This window comes from Pelobates fuscus, chromosome 1 (genome assembly GCF_036172605.1).
Source record: "Pelobates fuscus isolate aPelFus1 chromosome 1, aPelFus1.pri, whole genome shotgun sequence".
NCBI lineage: Eukaryota > Metazoa > Chordata > Amphibia > Anura > Pelobatidae > Pelobates > Pelobates fuscus.
In genome coordinates, this window is record NC_086317.1 from 129,834,704 (window position 1) to 129,855,143 (window position 20,440).

General features: G+C 37.6%; 1 protein-coding gene across 4 annotated transcripts in view; it reads right to left on the minus strand.

The window, feature by feature from the left end:
* Positions 1 to 304: 304 nt before the first annotated feature.
* TRIM33 (tripartite motif containing 33) overlaps positions 305 to 20,440 on the minus strand; it is a 128,778-nt gene continuing 108,642 nt past the window's right edge. For 2 of the 4 annotated variants that reach the window (XM_063450324.1, XM_063450317.1), the window contains exons 14-20: positions 20,075 to 20,231; positions 18,277 to 18,632; positions 16,996 to 17,119; positions 15,664 to 15,738; positions 4,417 to 4,569; positions 1,843 to 1,893; positions 305 to 1,760 (exon numbers count right to left, since the gene is read on the minus strand). In XM_063450324.1, coding sequence (XP_063306394.1) covers positions 1,548 to 1,760; positions 1,843 to 1,893; positions 4,417 to 4,569; positions 15,664 to 15,738; positions 16,996 to 17,119; positions 18,277 to 18,632; positions 20,075 to 20,231 — 1,129 coding nt within the window. In that variant the 3' untranslated portion in view covers positions 305 to 1,547. The remainder of the gene's footprint in view (positions 1,761 to 1,842; positions 1,894 to 4,416; positions 4,570 to 15,663; positions 15,739 to 16,995; positions 17,120 to 18,276; positions 18,633 to 20,074; positions 20,232 to 20,440) is intronic. The other 2 variants (XM_063450339.1, XM_063450332.1) reach the window with 1 other exon arrangement.

Sequence of the window (20,440 nt, forward strand, 5' to 3'; positions counted from 1 at the left end):
AGTACTGTATTCCAGATGGCATTCAGTAAAGGGCAAAGGGTAAAACAATCTTCTAGTAGGTTACATTTTAATTACAAACAGATCTTTACTAAGCCTGGTAAATATTGTATTTGTTTGAGATCTAGATTTCATATAGGGAATAAAATAAAATCACTGTTTGGCAATAGTGAAAATTTAAATACAATCTACAACCAGAAAAACAAACAAAATATTTAAAGTGTACAAATGTGAAAATATTAAATTGCAAGCGTAAGAGGACATTTCATGATCAGATTAAAAATGGGAACGGATGGCATAAGTGCAATTTCATTAAAACGATGAATGGGTTTATTGGATTTCTTCTAGCAGACAGTTCACTATTAAGTGGTTTCAGAAGTTTTTGCAATGGTTGCAACAAGAAATCCCCACCAAAAACATCTGTAACAATACACACTTGCTTAAAAACAATTCAGGAAATGCTGCTGCCTTTAGGCAGTTGGAATCTATGTACAAATAAGACACAGTGAGAATAGCAAAATAATTATACATTTGATAAAACTAATTAAAAAAAGGGTAAGGAAGACTGGAGAGACCATGTAAGTCCCTCGGTGCACTAACAATAAAGTTAACAATTTTAAACACTCCACTGGCATAAAATAGGATAAAAATCAACAATATTTAAACCAGTAATTTCATTTATTTTTCCTCATCTCAGATGCAAGACAACAGCAAGTTTGACAGTCTGTTGCCTGAAAATAATGGAATATGATTTTACGGACACTTAAAAGCTTCCTCATATATACATAGCAAAAGAGTAAATGTTCTTGTGACCAAGATAAACAGTTTCCTTCACAAAATATATATCTATATCGGAACCTTGAAGGATAACCCACTCAAATAACCATTTAAGAAAAGCCAAGTGTGGAAAATAAAAAAAAATATATACATTGCTTTTGGAAATGAAGAATGATTTTGGGGAAAAGAAAAGAACCATCATTCAAAAATGCACACTTAAACCTGTACCATGTAATTTTATGTTCAAGCTACAAAGCAGTCCAATGCTGGGGAGAGGATAAAATATTACAGTAAACCGCATGTACTGGTCCAATCTTCATTGAAAGAAATAGATTAACAAGCAACACAATCACTGATTTCACTTGGATATCTGTACAAAGAACTCTTGAGGATATCAAACCAAAGATGATGTCCTTAACATTCACAAAATAAGAAAAAAATCCAAACAAAAACTGAGAAGAAGTGTAGACTCTTTCCCAGGGCCAGAGCCCTTCAAGTCAAAAATAAAAGAAAAATCCCCCACAAAAAAGGGAACAACTAAAAGTGACAGTAAGTTTCCTCCATTTCTCATTTAAAAGAATGTTCATTTTTTTCTGTACAAACATTTGTTGGTCTAATACTGTCTAAAAGCTGCCAGCTTCTCCATGAAGGTGGCTAGTGTAGGCATAATGATATTCCAGGAACACTTAAGTTAGTTTACTTTTTTGTTAAATGTATTTTCTTTTTTTTCCCCATACACAACATTTTTTTTTTTAAAGTTCCATGTCTCCAGATTATTTTATATGCACGGGTCTTTCCTCTGACTTTAGACGTTTCTTGCGTGGCTGTACAAAATCTTCATCTGAATCTTCTGTTATTTCCCCGTCATCGTCCTCCGGTTCAAACTCTGGCAAAGGTTGGAAGGTTCTGTCAGGGTAGATCTCTGGGAGTTTATCCTCAAAGTATAAAGCAACAGCCTTTCCTGCTTGCGCCACTTCAGAGTCATTCTGTGGGGCAAAAAAAAACAAAACAGTTCAACTTGAGCTATGCAGAGACGTTTGTCAACTTGACATTGTTCGGGAAGCTTACCTGCAGATTAATTTCTTGTGTTTCTGCATAAACTTGAACAACTTTCATCATCTAAAAAGGATACCAGAGTCAAAAAAAAATGAAATTCAAAATTTCTAAGCTTTATATTTAGGGTTTTATGACAAAACAAGGTCATAACAAAGAGGAAAAAAAATATAGTTATGACCAAATAGCAATGAGTTTTAAAAAGCTATCACCTGATAACATACATTAAGAGTATTGCAGATAAACTGCAGGATATGGACTGAATAAGCAGTCCAGGTTAATTTTTGTATTATATAGTGAAAAAAAATTAATGGGGGAAAAATTCAAAAGAATGGATTAACAATCACAGTTTTAATCGTAGCGATGTGTTATGATCAACATTTTGCTACTTTACAAACAAGCTTTATAATGCCTTATGATAAAAGGGAGAAATTGGTCATTGTGTAAGCACAAAATAACACTACATCATACTTTTCAGAATAGTTTGAAAAATAAACCGTTTTTAGTCTAAAAGCCAGTAAAACTGGTGCATGTGGCACCAGACTGCCTTGTGAATCACCCAAGCGACTGCCAAATATAAGGCACACTTTCCACTTAAAACATTTGCAGTCTATTGTCCTCCAGAGGAAGCCATTGGATATTATTTTGCAGTTTGTAACTATCTAGGAAATGTTGGGAATACAATTAATTTATTGAATAATAAACAATTTAATATGAACTGATGGCAAATGTGTTTTTCCCTCAAATAACCATGCAAGGGAAAAAAGCAAAAAAAAAAAAAAACAGTATTAGGAATATTGCAATATTCCTCAGTAAATTACAAACAGGAAGTTTTACAGTCAGTCAATCTGCAGAGCACTCTATAATATGCTACAGATGACTACTGAGTGCATCTAATGTTGAGAAATCCCCTATCCCTTACAGAAAATTATGCAATCAGAGGTAGGCAAATCCAACCATTAAATATATTTAATATCTTTACATAAAAGTACATTAAAACAACATGGCATGAACATCTATCACGTAGGAACTTATATTTGGGGACATGCAAAACTAAAGCTTGGAGAGAAGGCTGTAGGATAGGACCTCCGCAGTCAATCTGAGCTGTACAGCAGTGCATCCTAAACCAATCCTCAAGGATCCCTAACAGCCCAGTTTTAGTCTGAATCCTCAATGGAATAGAAGTGTTTTTAAAACTTTCACAGTTGAGTGTTTTGAGAGAGAAAAAAAATGGTTTGAGACACTACATTAAAGTGACGGCTCTCAAACCTGCCATCGAGTGCCCTCAAATGCATCTGGATTTAGAAGTTTCACAATCCTGTCCTAGTGTGGACATTGATAAAGCATAGACTGCAATGGGACATGAGGGCTGTTTTGAGAATCTACTGCTCTAAACGTCTGTCCAATTACCTGCCCCCTGAGGCTATCAATCATCCATGATTTTGGAGCAATCTGCTCCAATAAGGATATCAACAAAATCGGTCATATCAGTGGTTCATCAAGGACAGGGGATTGGACAAACCGCTCTAGAGAGAAAAATGGCACCTACTAAGGTACTACATTAACGTTAGCCTAAAACCAGTAAACTCAAGGACTTCTGAAGTGATGTTGTTGCAACCTCTAAAATGAGCTTAGGCCATGCTGGTCATAAATGCAATTTTAAATGTATCGTGCCAGGCATACAGTCAATTTGATACTATTAATCAGTTGGAAAAGACTTGTGTTATAAAAATGCATGGCAGGTTAAAAAGCAGAAAGACTGTCACAAAGCATGTTTCTTGTTAGCAGATAACGAAAGACATTTGACTTGAACTTGAATATGCCATCTTTCAGTAAAGCAGACAATTTTGACAAATTAGATCTTTAGTTTTAGTGATCTGTAATCTCTTAAATTGCATGTTTTTTAGGGGGAGGGGGGACAAATATTGTTACAATTTCCCATACATTAGACTTGAACTCAAATAACTGAAGGGGGTTTTTAGTTCACAAATAAAGTTAAATACATTATAATAATGAAAGTGAAATACTTTTTTTTTTTTTTTTTAAGTCTCATTATATACATGTGCCAGTGATGTGTGACGAGTAAAGGGCACTAGTGTTCTAGTGATATAAATATAAAAATAAATGTTGAACACATCTTGTTAAAGGTGTTAGTGCAATTAATCATTAATCTCTGCTCAGAACAATCTAATTTGCTTCTGCTGATTGGAACTAAAATATATTGACCAATTTAAGTGTAACATTTTTATTTAATCTATGTAAGTTTAACACTTACAGATGCAGGGCACGAAATAGACATTAAAGGTAATTGCTTATTTACAAAGCAATAACTTGGGAGGCGTGACTTGATAAATAATCCTGCTATACTGGTCAAACTGTAGTAATATGCATTTTTGCTCACACCACAGGGTTAATTTATCCAACATGAATTGTACATTTGATAAAACACAAACAGCAAAAGCAATTTAGGAGTCTGCGGAGATAATGGACTATTAACAAATCAAGTGTTCCTTTAGAAGAGCATGCATCATGCTTCCTTTCTAAATGCAAGAAGAACTGAAAAGTCATAGAATATAAAGGCCAACATACTTCATTGAACCGTTCACAGTTCTTAAATATTAGCCTGACATCTGCCACAAAGTCTTCAGGTGTTTGGTAGTGTTGCGAGTGCTTCTTCTGTAGCTTCTTTTTAACTGTAGATAGATCCATTGGTTTCTTTATAATTTTGTAGTAGTTTGGTATCTGCAACAGAGGAAAAGGTAATTTCAAAAAATTATAAAAAAAATAAAAGATTTTAAATATTGTTTTAAGAAAAAAAAAAAGACTAAGTGCACCCTCACCATGTCATCAAAATAGAAACCCCGCACTTTTTTTTTTTAAAAGCAAGATAACTAAAGAAGTGCTTATCTCATTCACCAAACTGAATGAGAACAAACATAAATCTCCAAGAAGATTATGAAAACTGATCAAGCATAATTTTTTTTTTTTTTTTTAAATCTTATTTAAAAAATATGATGGTTGATTTTTTCATAAAAGGGACAATAGTCACCAGAACAACTACAGCTTAAGGTAGTTGTTCTGGTGTCTATAGCATTCCCCTAAGTGCTATTTAATGTAAACATTGCCTTTTTAGAGAAAATGCAGTGTTTACATTGCTGCATAGGGACACTACCAATGGCAGTAACTCAGGCAACCACTTGAGGTGCTTTTTGGGTCAGTGCTGCACAATGTTCAGCACGGACGTTCAAAATCTCCACACTGCATGGAGGCACTGACCATTCCCCCACGGAAATGCATTGAGTCAATGCATCTCTGTGAGGAGATGCTGACTGGCAAATCGCAGCGTTTTGCCACAAAGTTTTATGAGTGCTAGCTGCGACTGGACCAACACGGCGCTTGTAAAGCGTGAGTAAATCACTTTAACCGCATGTAAGGGGGGCCCAAAAAAGTAAACTGTTATTTAGACCTATAGTGTCAGGAATACACATTTGCATTCCTGACATTATAGTGATTCTTTAATATAGTGGCAGCACAAGTGGGATGAACTTTGTAGTGCTGGAAAAGTAACCTTGTGAAAAAAAAATAAAAACTTAAAAACAATTGTTAACCCCTCCTACTCACCCACTTAAATGTTGCCATTCTAAAAGTTACCTCAGTCATAAGAAAAACACAGAGACGAAACCTGCAGCAAAAATATATAACTTTAATAACAAAAAGCTGTGAGGAAATCTGTACTGCCACTATATTAAGGAAAAAAGAATTTACAGTAAGTAAAATCTCCTTTATGTCCTAGCATATAGGGGCAGTACAAGTGGCATATATAAAAATAAAAATGTTTAAAAAATGGGTAATTTACAAGACGACAGCCTGGAGACAATTTTATACCCGAAAGCAGCTTCTGCGGAATATAGATATGGTGTTTAGCCTATAGTGCTTGATAATAGTATTAAAGAATTACCATGTTGTTGCTTTTTTTTTTTTTTTTTTTTTTTTTTAATATCTTCTGGAGATGCTGCAGCCTTTTCAGACCAAAAATTCATCACTCTGATGGAGTGAGCCTTCAATGGAAAAGGCAATATGAGACCTCTGACCTTATATGCCAACTTAAAGGGCCACTATAGGCACCCAGACCACTTCAGCTTAATGAAGTGGGCTGGGTGCCATGTCCAACTAGGATTAACCCTTTCTTATATAAACATAGCAGTTTCAGAGAAACTGCTATGTTTATAATAGGGTTAATCCAGCCTCTAGTGGCTGTCTCATTGACAGCCGCTAGAGGCGAATCCACGCTTCTCACTGTGATTTTCACAGTGAGAAGGCGCCAGCGTCCATAGGAAAGCATTGAGAATGCTTTCCTATGGACTGGCTGAATGCGCGCGGCGCATGCGCATTCAGCCGATGACGACGAGGAGGAGAGTCCCCCGCCCGGAGCTAGGGGGAAAAAAAAAAAAAGGTAAATTTAACCCCTTCCACCCCCTAGAGCCCAGCGGGAAGGGGGCCCTGAGGGTGGAGCACTATAGTGGACCTTTAATGGTATCTGTCAGCCATCTGGCAATAGTGTGTTTAGATGTCTTTTTTCCTGGATATGTTACATGAAAATTGAAAGACCGGTAATCTGAAGACCCGAAGGCAGTTGGAGTGGTGAAAATAAATTTCCAGAGCTAGTTTGACATCCAGAAGGTGACATTTGTCTTCCTTCTGTGAGGAAGGAGACAAGCAAAATTAAGGAATGATTGGCTGAATAAAATTGGTCTTTGAAAAACTTTAGGTAGAAATTACTGTTTTGGGTGCAAAACTACTTTTTTATGGCGTAAACTGGTATAATCTTCAGAGTAGGAAAGTGCACAAATCTCACCTACTCTCCTGGCAGATGTAATCAGCACCAGAAAAGTTGTTTTGAAAGAAACTTTTTTCAAAGGTTCAAATGGAAACACACACAGCTTTGAGCACAATTGATAAATCCCAAGTAGGCAAGAAGGACTTGCAAGGAGTATGTCGGAGGAGAATAGCTTTAAAAAAAAATTCTAATAATGACTACCTGAGAGTGCTGAAATTTAACGTGTTGAAACACTAAGTCCAGCAGCAAAATCATCTTGCAGAAAAATGTAATAGAAAAATCTATATTCAAGCAGTCATGATTCCTTCACCAATCCCGAAATTTCTTTCATATTCTTGGATTGTAGACCTCCTAGTGGAATGAAGTCATGTGTTCCTAAAGTACAAGCCTTGCAGTAGCCAGGAGTTCAATCTGAACAGCACAAGAGTGTCTTTCGAAAGTTCCTTGTTCTCTAAAATAATGTCTGATGTTGCTAGTTGCAGAGATGATGGCCAAAATGATAGTTCTGTCTGTTCTTATCTTCTGAAGGATCTGTGATAGCGGATCAATGGGAGGTAGCACATATGCCACCCTGAAGTGCCATCTTAGTGATAGGCCATCTAAGAACTGAGGGAAATCTTGTCTGTAAAGGGATGAGAATACTGCAACCTACCTGTTCTTACTTGTTGCCATGAGATCTATATCTAGCAGACCAAATTTCCTTACTAGTTTCGCAAATACCTATTGAGTGTAGATACCATTTTGTTTGTTTCCATTAGGCGCTACTCAAATAGTCTGCTAGGACGTTATACAGTCCCTTGATATGTGTTGTGATGGATTCAGAGTTGTGATGGATGCAGAGTTATGACCTTTGATCCTCTTTGTCTATATAGGAATGTCACTATTGGAGGATGTTGTCGGATATAATCCTGTCAGCTTCTTTTGTAATCCAAAGCTCAAGTGCCAACATTTTTAAAAGGGTTTAATTTCGCTTTATTTGGAAGATTTTGCTGCCTCCTCCACAGACCAAATGCCTTGTCAGAGATGTGTATGCAGATGCGCAACCCAGTCGTACTTTGAGGCTTCTCTTGTAATAATGAGCCATTCCCTGGGTCGGAAAGATAACTCTAGGGACCGAAACCTTGAGTCCTTCCGCCACTTTAGTTGGTTCTGAACTTTTGTGGCAAGACAGAATTCTGCATAGAGATCTTTTTTTGACCAATTTCGCAAAATGTCCCATTGAAGAGGTCTCATATGTCTGTGTTGCCCATTTTACTGCCAGAATGGAGGGAGTGAGAACACCTAGAGTACTTGTAGCCTCCCTGATGGAACATGCTCTGTCTGAAGAAAATATATTGATTTATTGATTCTCTTGATCTTCTATGCAGTCAGATGCAGGGAAAATTATTTTGAATCCACTAAAATACCCACGAACTGAATCTTTGTAGGAGAAGGTTTAGAACTGAATCTTTGTAGTAAGAGAAGGTTTAGACTTCTACCAGTGCTCTGGGTTTGAATGTTGATCTGTAGTTGACTCTTTGATTCGAGGAACCAATCGTCTATGTACAGGACAAAACACCCTTTTTTCTCGGAGCAGGCACTAACAGAATTAGAATCATTGTAAAAAGTCTTGGTGCTGAAGCCAGGCCGAAAAGCAGTGACCTGAATTGGAAATGCAGGATCTTCCTCCCTGACTTGATTGCAAATCTCAAATATATCTTCTTGAGATAACTGCCATGGGCACATGTAAATAGGCATCTTTCAAATACAGAGTTGCCGCTTAGTCTACTTTTTGTAACATGTGGGTGACAGAAAGAATGGTCTTTACACAAAGCCTTTGGTATTGAATGCAACTGTTCACCCTCTTTAGATCTCGTACAGAATTAAATGAAAATTCTTGTTTTGGAACTCTCATTGCCTTTGGACCTTCTCAATAACTCTTTTCTTAAAAGCATCAGGGAAGCTAATAGAAGCGCGTCTGTTTTTAACAGAAATTGATAGGAAGAAACCAGGAATTTTGGCGCAAGTCTTTCCAAAAACTTTATTTTATATCCATCTGCTATTGTGCTTGAAATCCATGGATTTGTTTTTGTATGTTTCCATGCATGCTTGAACCACTGCAGTTTTCCTCCCACTCTAGTGGCATCAAATGACAACTTATCTTGTCTGTTTGTCACTGAACTTCATGTGTCTGTTTTGCCTATGAAAACTGCGAGATCGGTCATGATATTGAAAGAGATGGAAATCTCATATTCCATAGATATTTGTCTTGAGGCAGAGCTTTATTGGTTTCAGACATTTGCTTTAGAGTTCATCTAAACGAGTACCAAAAAATGTACCTATTTCGAAAGGTAATTCGCACAATGCTTATTTACATGCTGCATCTGCTGTCCATGACCTAAGCCATAAAGCACTTCTAGCAACTGATGACAAACCCATAACACAAGCAGACTGCTTAAGTACTTCCTCAGACATATCAATCATAATTAATTTGTCAATCTGATGTTCTTATGCAGATAGGCCAAGTCTTTTTCTAATACTTCCAACATAGAATCTTCCATTGATTATAGCCATAAACTCTGTGCTCTGGCAACTAATACCCCAACCATAGTGGAGTTTCACAGAAAACCTGCCGTTTGAAAAGCTCTTCTGCAGGATGTCACTTTCCATTTATCCATTGGGTTTTTGAGACCTGTTACTTCAATAATAGGGATAGTAGTCTTTTTTAAGAGCTGACCCAACTGAAAGTCCACCTTAGGTAGACCTTCCCATTTCTCATTGTCCAGCAGTTTGAATATTTGTGTAAAATGTTTGGAAATTAGTTCCCTTTTTCTCAGTGTGTTTCCACTCCAGCTGCATCAATTCCAGAAGAAGAATGTATGGGTAAAACATTCTATTTATTTTAAATTTTTTAAGGTAGTCTCCACCTTCCTGCAAATTAGCTGCAACCTCTTTAATAAACGTGTTACAAATAGCAAAAGAGGTGTGTAATCTAGTCAAGTGATTGTGAGTAACTTTCTGTGCAAATATGCTAGTATAATTTTCTTTATAAAAATAGCAGCTGCCACACTAAATGTGTAATTCTCCCACGAACACACAACGTGACAAATTTAGAAAGAATAGTGGAGCGCTATATACTTGGTGTCAAAAACATTCCATGCACTATATATATAAATAAATAAATACATATATACATACACACACACACACACACACCATAAAAGCACTTCGCTCAATTTTCTATTTTGTGCAACGTCAATCAAGCTTACATCCCTATAAATGAAAATAAAGTGCCATGGTGTGAAATCTTTTAAAACAGTTAAAAGTGCATGAATTGCCAATTTAACATTAACAATTTCCAGAGCTATATGACCTAGCTCTGGTATGTATTGCTTGTTGGTCCGTTTTGGGGCGACCACTCACCCTCGTTGGTGTAGTAGCTATGGTGGTGACATTTTCCCCCTTTTCCTCTGGTTGTCTCAGAGTAAAATAGATACAGAATATAGTGTAGATCCACTTATACTTTAGTAAAATAAGTTGAGGATATATAGATTATATATATATATATTATATATATATATCTGACAAAACCGTGACGTGACGCAAGTAAAACAGGAAGTGAGATTGCATACTGTAGATACAAATATCCATTTTGATATCTATCCTAGCTGTTCATATAAGGGTTCATTTGAACCAAGAATAAATTCTTCTGTTCTCGGAAATAGGATTTATGTAAAATCCTAGTTACGGGAAAAATACTGATTTCGAAATGTTCTCGGTATTTGTAAATATCTGGTTTTAATCAAATATGTAATGCGTTATATGACGAAAGATTATAACTAGAAACAGCTGTTTATAACTTGTGAAAAACATATGTAATAAATGCTCATGACCACCACCGACATGAAAATGGGGTATATATGCAACTGACGTGTAATTAAACATTGAATTGGTTATTGAACAAGTCTCTGCTATTCATTTCCAATTTCCAGAGCTCTGAATGAGTTGGCAAATATCCATCATCCACAAAGGGTGATTTAATCCCCAACACATACAATCTAAAGAGGTTTGGAACACACCATCAACCATGAAGAAGGAAGTAGGAATAACGTGCATCAGCTGGAGGAGTTTTACAAGCAATAAGCAAGGTATAAAAGAGAGGATGGAGAACAATAGAGTCTTATTAACCGGACTGAGGAAGCCACAAAACGTTGAAACGCGTATCTGGATCACTAATAATAGACTCTAATATACCATTAGGTATTTGATAGCACTTGTATTGTTTTTGTTTTTATATATTAATGTTTAAATTGAAATGCAGTATTTTTAAACTATTTGGACTCCAGCACTTCTAAAGAAGGGTGTGTGGTCCTTAACCACACTAAGCACCTTTACCGAGCCAGCATGCAGGCTCTACGTCTGTGAGTATGACAATTACCCTTAACTTATTTTACTAAAGTATAAGTGGATCTACACTATAATCTTTATGTTTTTTACCTTGAGACAATCAGAGGAAAAGGTGGGAAATAAAAGTCACCACCATAACTACTACATCAACCAGGGGAGTGGTCGCCCAAAACGGACCAACAAGCAATACATACCAGAGCTAGGTCATATAGCCCTTTAATAAACTTATTTAGCATTTCTGGTGGAAAACCTGAATATGCACTGTGTCTTGGCTGCATTCGTTAGATACAGATAAGGGTGAGCATTCACCAGAGAAAAAACAGAATGAGAAGAGGACCTGTTTCTCCTGCGTCTCTTTATGGATCTGTCCTGGACAGATACAAACTCTTGATTTTTCAGTTGACTAACCATTTCAAATGTCTGAGAGATTGCTGAATACCGTGCCAGAACTGAATTTTCAATCACGCATGCACAGTAGAATTGTTGGAAATTCAGTTGAACGCAAGGCCTCCCCGGCACGCATTCCTCCGCTGTGCGATGGCTCTGTGCCAGCCTACTGATTGGTGCACTGTTGACCGCATACCTGCAACTTGACAGAACTTTTCGGCATAGAATATAGCCAAAACGTGCACTGTAAACTTTTTTAACTGTGCAAAGATCAGATGAGCTGACAATGCCACAACAACATTGATAGGCTCAGTAATAACAAACGGTATAACAATTCAATGTGGCATGCAGATTGAAAGCACAATTTTATAAATAATAAATGAAATGCAGCAAAGTCTAGTATCACACATTTTTGATGTTAAACCCATGCAGGCGTAGCATGTCAGTAGATGGACTTGGTAAATCTAAGCAAGCATTATGTACTGACTAGGGGTGGGAGGCGAGTGCCTTTTTCGAGAGTCCCTGTTGGTTGCCGCGGCGGGAGAGCGGCCTTCTCTCACACTCTAGCCAGGCTTGCAGGCCGCAGATGTCACGTGTGTGAGGCTGACCCAAAAAGCATTGTGTTTGGCATGAATGTGTAGCTTGCGTTGTCCCCTGGTGTCCGGTGGCCGGACTCAGGTCATTAGGTGCTTGTTTTAGTCGATAATAAGTAAGAAACCGCCACCCGGAGCAGGAGCTGCGGTAACGTGCGACTGCTCTGCTCAGAGATCAGGACCCGCCCCGCTCTGTAAACTCTTGAGGTTCCCAGATAGCATCCTACTGCTTGCTGCCCAGGGAGTGATCAGACTGACACCCCCAAGGAACAACCCGCGTGCCTCACCAGCCTAGGAAAAAAACAAACAAAGGTTACCCCCCATATGTTTCGTCGGTGAGACAAGAACGAACTGAGGTGACTTTGAGAATAGCAGCATCTATGGGGTGAGTAGGAGGTTAACATACTATATATATATATATATATATATATATATATTATATATATATTATATATATATATTAATATAAAGATATTAATAAATGTTAATGCCAGCATTCATTTAAATGCACAGCCAGACATTTTTGACAGAGGCCAGAACTCGTTATGTTAATTATTAATTAAAAAAAACTATATAGCAAAAAAAATAAAAAGGTTAACGTTTGCCTTGCTTTTGTTTTACACACTTTTTTTCCCCACAACTCAAGAGTATGCAGTAATATCCTGATTATATGCCAATTGCGCTTGAATAGAAAATTATGGCCATATAGCAAATGGGTGATAACAGATGAGCAAAACGGATAAAATTATTTCACTAGCTACACAAAGAGATATGCACTCTTCCAAAAGAGTATGATTAAAAATGTTAGCTCAAAGTGTGTGTAGGGCCTGTGAAGCTGCACTGGAACCAAAGTCTCTGGCTTCTAATGACCCAGGACATTTTAATTTCAGTCCAGCAACTCCCCAGCAGATTTCAGTCCAGCAACTCCCCAGCAGATTTCAGTCCAGCAACTCCCCAGCAGATTTCAGTCCAGCAACTCCCCAGCAGATTTCAGTCCAGCAACTCCCCAGCAGATTTCAGTCCAGCAACTCCCCAGCAGATTTCAGTCCAGCAACTCCCCAGCAGATTTCAGTCCAGCAACTCCCCAGCAGATTTCAGTCCAGCAACTCCCCAGCAGATTTCAGTCCAGCAACTCCCCAGCAGATTTCAGTCCAGCAACTCCCCAGCAGATTTCAGTCCAGCAACTCCCCAGCAGATTTCAGTCCAGCAACTCCCCAGCAGATTTCAGTCCAGCAAATCTCCAGCAGATTTCAGTCCAGCAAATCTCCAGCAGATTTCAGTCCAGCAAATCTCCAGCAGATTTCAGTCCAGCAAATCTCCAGCAGATTTCAGTCCAGCAAATCTCCAGCAGATTTCAGTCCAGCAAATCTCCAGCAGATTTCAGTCCAGCAAATCTCCAGCAGATTTCAGTCCAGCAAATCTCCAGCAGATTTCAGTCCAGCAAATCTCCAGCAGATTTCAGTCCAGCAAATCTCCAGCAGATTTCAGTCCAGCAAATCTCCAGCAGATTTCAGTCCAGCAAATCTCCAGCAGATTTCAGTCCAGCAAATCTCCAGCAGATTTCAGTCCAGCAAATCTCCAGCAGATTTCAGTCCAGCAAATCTCCAGCAGATTAAAATCTAATTGGTTTAAAGTTTCTGTGTCTCTTGCCCCGTCCAAAGTCCCTCTATGTCTCCTCCCAGCCCCGCTAGGTACCTCTCTCCCATGCCCTAATCTGACTCTTTTGCCATTCCACAGTACCTCTGAACACATGCAAAAAATAAAAACCAATAAAAAACATACAGATTACCTCTCTCCCCCATGTCAATCTTGAAAAAGGGTATGTTCTAAAATGTTGGGGGGGGGGGGGGGGGACATGTCCAGCTCTAGGAGGCTTTCTGTATATTTCTGCATATAGTACTTTTGTTGCTTTTGCTGTCTTAAGCCTAGTCACTTTGTTATTTGATTTATATATCACTATTGCATATACTTTGTTTTGATAGCATATAAGATTATTTTCTTGCGTGAACGGATTTATTTATATCTGTTTGCATCAGGACTGGGAAATACTGGGAGAACCTCTAACCGCTGTATTGAGTAACCTTTCACACATTGGGTGAGTTTGTGGCGTTTTAATGATTTCAATGTCATTAATCTATTTATAAAAGAATCTATTCATTAGGCAAAATCCAGAACAAATTGATTCATTCATCCATAGATTGACAAACATTTGATTAATTTAATGCAGGTGAAAGGGATTTGTAATAAGAAAATGTTAAAATATTAAGATGATATCCTATGTACTTATATAGGATTTTTTATGTTTTTATGCATATGTATGATATTCTTGTATTATTACTGCAACATATTTAACAAGTAAAGTAAAGAGAAAAAAAATATGTGAGGCCTGTACTACTGTGAAGTGGCTTTGTCACCCCAAACTTACATTTTTTTCAACTGATTATTCTTCTCTTCCTCTACCCATATCTGTTGTTCTTTCCTTCTATTCTGATATTTCTTGTAAAATAAAAGACTATTCCCCCCTTTGATATATCTTGACAAAGTGTAGAGCATAAGGCAGGTATTACTTCCTTTGTCAAATCCCATTTTCATAAAATACTTAATTGCCCGTCGCACCACTCATGTCTAATCTCACGACTCTTCCCTTTTGCTTTCCTTCTCCGAGCATATGCCCAATACAATTCATTTGACTAAATAACTATACATTACTTGCGAGGCTCTGAACATGGCGGCAGATTAGAAAGACATTCAGCTCCACAATGTCGTAAACATCCTAACAAGCATTTTCCATGTTTTTTTTTTTTTTTTTTAACCAGTCTGGATGTGAGAGTCCTGCATACGTGTGTTAAAAATTGAGTGTGGGGGATCTGCACGCTGAATGTTCCAAGTGGAGGACAGACCATTTTCAGCCACCCTACTAATTTTAATATTACAAATAATAGATACACATACATACTTTCCTGATGAACGTTTATATTCTAAAAATGAAATGGTGACCTAGTTGCTTGATGTATTATTTGCTAAACACACATACATATATACACACTTTTCTTTTTTCCTGGTGGGTGCCAATCACTGAAATTAATTCTTTCAATTGCTGCACTCAGACCTTAAAAAGCAGCAAATAAATTATACATACATGATGGCAGCATTATGGACACACGGTTGTCATGTAGGGCTCTAAATTTCCACTTGCCATTAGCTAGTGAAAATGTGATTCTCCGGAGCAGAAATACTCTCCTGGAGAATATGCCATGGACATTCCAGGCTTGCAGTGGTGAGTAACTTTTAAGGCCTAGCTAGCTGTGTGGTACTTGAAAATTGTAATCCTAATATCATAGATAACTGTGTGTGTTGTGTGCGAATGCGGAGTACTAAATATAGTGCATTAGGGTGCTCGATGGGAAAACATAACCAGGGTTGTCAAATTACCATGTTTTCAAGATAATGATATCACATAAATAATGAATACCACAACACAACCTTCCTAAAAATAATGACTGTAGAATTAAAAGCATCATTTTGAGAACGTTTCATTTGAGGAAAAACTTCTAAGCTCACAAGCAAGGCATCAGTGTGTTTATATTGGAGGATATAGTGCACACTAATAGACAGAAAGACTGTTCGACTTACCGAGGCTGGTACTGGTTCTTGAAATTCTATGCTCAGCTCATGACAGTAGAGATATAGGAGAAGCCGTTCACATTTCTTAATAAAAGAAATAATATATTGTTCAGAGTAGAAAATTTTGAGAAGCAAAACCTCACATGCCCAAATAGCATAGTCTAAATTTAGACAACTAAATGTATTTTCAAGGAATGTTTAATCCAAATTACATATCATTTGAACAGACACCTCTACATATTATGTGTCAGTCAACATTATATTGTTTGTCAATTATTTTACCATTATACATTCAACTATTTAACTGTAAAGCACTGTGGAATATGCTTGTGCTGTATAATAATAATAATGATAATAATAATAATAATGAATCCATATTGTTAACATAAAGTATAGCAATATTGTGCAAGTTCTTACCATATATCATGTACTATGCTAGCTTAGAGTTCCACTAAAAGTATGATGGTAATGCATGGATGCATACGCATCTCACTTGAGAAGGACCCTTTTCATTTAGGAATACAAAATCAACATATAAATTTACTAGCAAATGGCAAGCAAAAGGTATAGTTTACAATTTGGTATTACTATACTAGAGGGGACCTGGTTATGAACAGATTTGTAAATTACATTTACTTGAAAAGAGTTAAAAGGAGATAAACAAGGTTAAAAGAAATGAAACAAGAAAAAAACATCCTCCATAGAAATCCCTGAATATTGAAGACCATGCTAAACCTATTTCAAAGGCTAGTAAAAGTATAGAGAAAAAAAAAAAAAAGTACTGACAAATCTATACTACTTATATGTGACACAAACACTAATGCATTCAAAGCATCGAATAAGCACATCAGAAGTAAGAAAACTCCAAACCAGTTTAACTGGGTACCCTGCCACAGTTTGTAATCCAAATTTCATTTTGCTGGTCAAAAAGCCCTCCAGGTTTTATGCATATATTCAGTTACTTAACTTGCTAATCACTAAATCCTAGAGTAATGTTGGCTTGGAAAGCAGTGCAGAATAAAACATTTTTGAGAAACAAAACTGAGTATATCTTAAAAGAACCTCCATTGCTAAAGTTATTACTTATTTCCTACAGACAAAAAATATATATATTTTTATGTTGATCAATAAGTGTTCATAGTCAAAGATATCTCTTGCCTGCCTTATAGATATCAACACCATTCTATATATCTTAAAGGTTTACTAGTGTGCTGCCACAATAGGATGACATGCACTGTAAACTAGCAAAAATGCAAGTAGAATTTCAGTTGAACATGATGTCAAATTTTTGTAACCTACCCAATCCCTTGAAATTAGGACAGTAAGTCATTGTACACATACCATTTGGTCCACAGGATTTAAACCTTGAACAGTCTTCCCTTTCTTACTGTGTTGAGAATTATCACAATCATATTCGACTTCTGGCTTGTTCAAGTCTCTGCAGAACGTACAGATCCATTCACCACTGAAACCAGAAAAGGTGGAGTGGGAGGAAAAAAATGATAAGAGTAACATCTATTATGCTTTTGTTTTAAATAATATTGCTGATCATTCCTGTAGTGTTATAACATCACGTAACCTCCAATAATACAACTTGTATGTAATAATGACAAAATTTGTAAATAAAATTTATCTATAGGATGTGCTACTTTTAAAAGTGAGAACTTATGTTATAATTGGAACTGAAAAATTGTCACTGTCACTTTCCAATTTCTTGAAGGTCACATACTAACATAGTTTAGGACAGGGGTAGGTAACAATTGGCACTACGTAGTGAACTATACCCCCCTTAATACTTTGCAAGCAGCATGACTGTAAGAGCATTATGTGAGTGTAGACCACAAAACATCTGGAGTGCCGAAGGTTGCCAACCCCTGCACTAGGAAAATAACCAGTAAATATGGTTAAAAAAAAAAAAAAAAAGCTTTCAACATTAGTATAAACAATGTCATTACTTAATTACTAAACCGTGAATATCTTGACAGAGTCAAAATTTAACTATGTCAAAACTTTAAATGAACGCTATAGTGTCAGGAACAAAAACATGTATTCCTGACACTATAGTGCTTGTGTGGCTGTTTAGGTGTCCGGCCATTCTAGAGCCTCTGAAAAGTTAACTTTACCCACCCTTCCTTTCCCCATGCCGCGACAGTCTTGACGCAGCTGGCCCAGCCTGGCCCCACCTCCGTGGCGGAGATTATCGATCTTGATGTTCTCAGGCAATCCAATGCTTTCCCCTATAGGAAAGCAGTGGGAGGCTATTGTGCATGCACAGCAAAAAGCTGCACTGCTCCAATCCGCACACCGCCTCCATGCAGAGCACATTTAACACCTCTAGTAGTCGTCAGAGTGACACATTTTCTCTTTACATTAAGCTGTAGTTCTGCTTACTATTGCGTCCTTTACATTTTTAGACACTGCTAACAGCAAGGAGTGTCCTTGGAGAACTTCTAAATGCAGTCACAATAGATCAAGTGTTGGGACTGTTAGGATCCAGGTTCTGTCTACAAATCCACCTAATCCAGTGATCAGTGAAAATCTGTTGATTTCCATTTTTATTCTACGAAAATCAATCACCTCTTTAAAAAGCATAAGACATTTAATAAAGTAAATAAGCCATACCTGGGAAAGCTAAGGAGTGTTGGTACATGACAAGTCAGGTGAAAGACTTTTGGGCACTTTTCACAACATAAAAGATCTCCTCCATTTTGGCACACTGCACACCAGTCTTCATTTGGATCATCATCTTTATTTGTCCCTTCACCTCCCCCTCCACCTCTCGGTGACCGATGCAGTGAACTACGGACTTGTGATTTTCCATTCAAAAGGCTATTGTGGGAGGACTGCTCACAGCTCCTGTTTGTACTATTTGGCTCTGTTTTAACATGGTTTTCCAGAGATGCCAAGGCTTCCAGATCACTTTCGAGATGTATGTTGGTTGTGAGTGGTGGAGTCAGGCTGCTTTCTGGGCTGCTCAGCTGTTGGGACAACATTAGCAATATATTAACACACATCTCAAGCACTTGCAGTACTGGTTCTTTATTGTTTTATGAGAAGCTAAACAGGCCGAAGAGAAAATACAATACTAGTAAAGATGAAACTGAAACAAACCTGAGAAATATAACTGGTCAAAATAAGTCAACTGTGTAAGCATGAGCTTGATGAAGCACATTGTATGTGCATGTTGAGAAAGACACACATGTGCTTCCCATTCTGGTCATTAAAGGGACACTCTAGGCACCCAGACCACTTCTGCCCATTGGAGGGGTCTGGGTGCTAACTCCCACTACCCTTAACCCTGCAACTGTAATTATTATTTTCACATGCATGCGCATAAGGTCTCCCCCGCCGGCTGGCGCAAGGAAGGGGAGGAGCAGCAGCGACCCGGAACCACCGCCGAGGGACATCGGCAGGGGTCTCAAGTAAGTGACTGAAGGGGTTTTCACCCCTCAGCAACCGGGGATGGGTGGTGGGAGGGAAAAGGGACCTTCAGTGCCAGGAAAACAGATGGTTTTCCTGGCACTGGAGAGTCCCTTTAAGTGGTATCAAGTTTACTTTTTAGGCAAGGAAAATTGTCCACTTGCTCTGAAGGATAAGAATACTAAAGTAATCTTACGTCTTCCCAACATCCCCAATAGCATATTTGTTTGTCCATATTTAATAGAGAGGCAAAATGAAAAATAGGAATAACACAATAACTAAAAAATGCTATCAAAAACAATACCATGGATCAAAAATGTCACTAGTCCAAGCTAGGTGCTTACCACAAGAAATGTTTAGTAAAATTTGAAGAGGCATTGGAAGCTCAGGTACCAGAGCTGCTGAAAGCAGCAATGAGTAGAGAGAAGCAGCAAGGACCTGTGTTTCGGCTGGTTTTAAACACAGCTTCCAGAGGCCAATAATGTAGTGATGTAACTACAGAATGAGACACAAAGCATCTGTGTTTAGAACTTGCTACAACTGCCAATGCCACTAGACAGAATGGATGTGGCCCACCATCAATAAGCAAGTAGGAGGGGAGCACCTGGAAATTATAGAAGGAAAAAAGAAAAGTGGAATTGCATGGGCACAATCTGAAGGGGAGATGAGAAAGTGAAATGGTTAAAGTGGAAGGTGACTTGGCAAAGGGAAAAGTGTGTGCATACACACTTGTACCCTTTGACACTACACACACAAAAAAAAACCAACTCATTTATATATACCCCAAAATTTAAACAGTTATACTACACTTACATGTATCTCGCATTCAAACAAATACACGCCTACATGCACACACTGAACACAGCATATATATATATATATATATATATATATATACCTGTTAATGTGAACCGTGAACCCTGATAATACAACAAATGAACCGTGAACCCTGATAATACAACAAATGAACTGTGAACCCTGATAATACAACAAATCTTACCATGCATGCACTTCGCCGTCCATCTTCAGACTTTTCTTGTTTAACAGTCCCTGAGAAACTACATACTTCCTCTTCCGTTCCTGGTTCCTGCTTAACTTTTACTGGGTCTGACTTAAAGGCAGCATTTCTGTCAATAGCTCTGCCGCTTGAACCGCAGCTGCAAATATCAAAATGCTATTACAAATACTAGACAAATAATATTGTATCAGACATGAGCAGCTTTTTAACCATTCACAGAGAGACACTTAAAATACAGATTTCCCCATAGTTAAGTTTTTCTGAAGCCATGAGCAAAATGTAGATGGGAAGCAACTCAAGTCACCACATTGATTTAATATTTTTGGACAAGCTTTTCAAATTATTTTT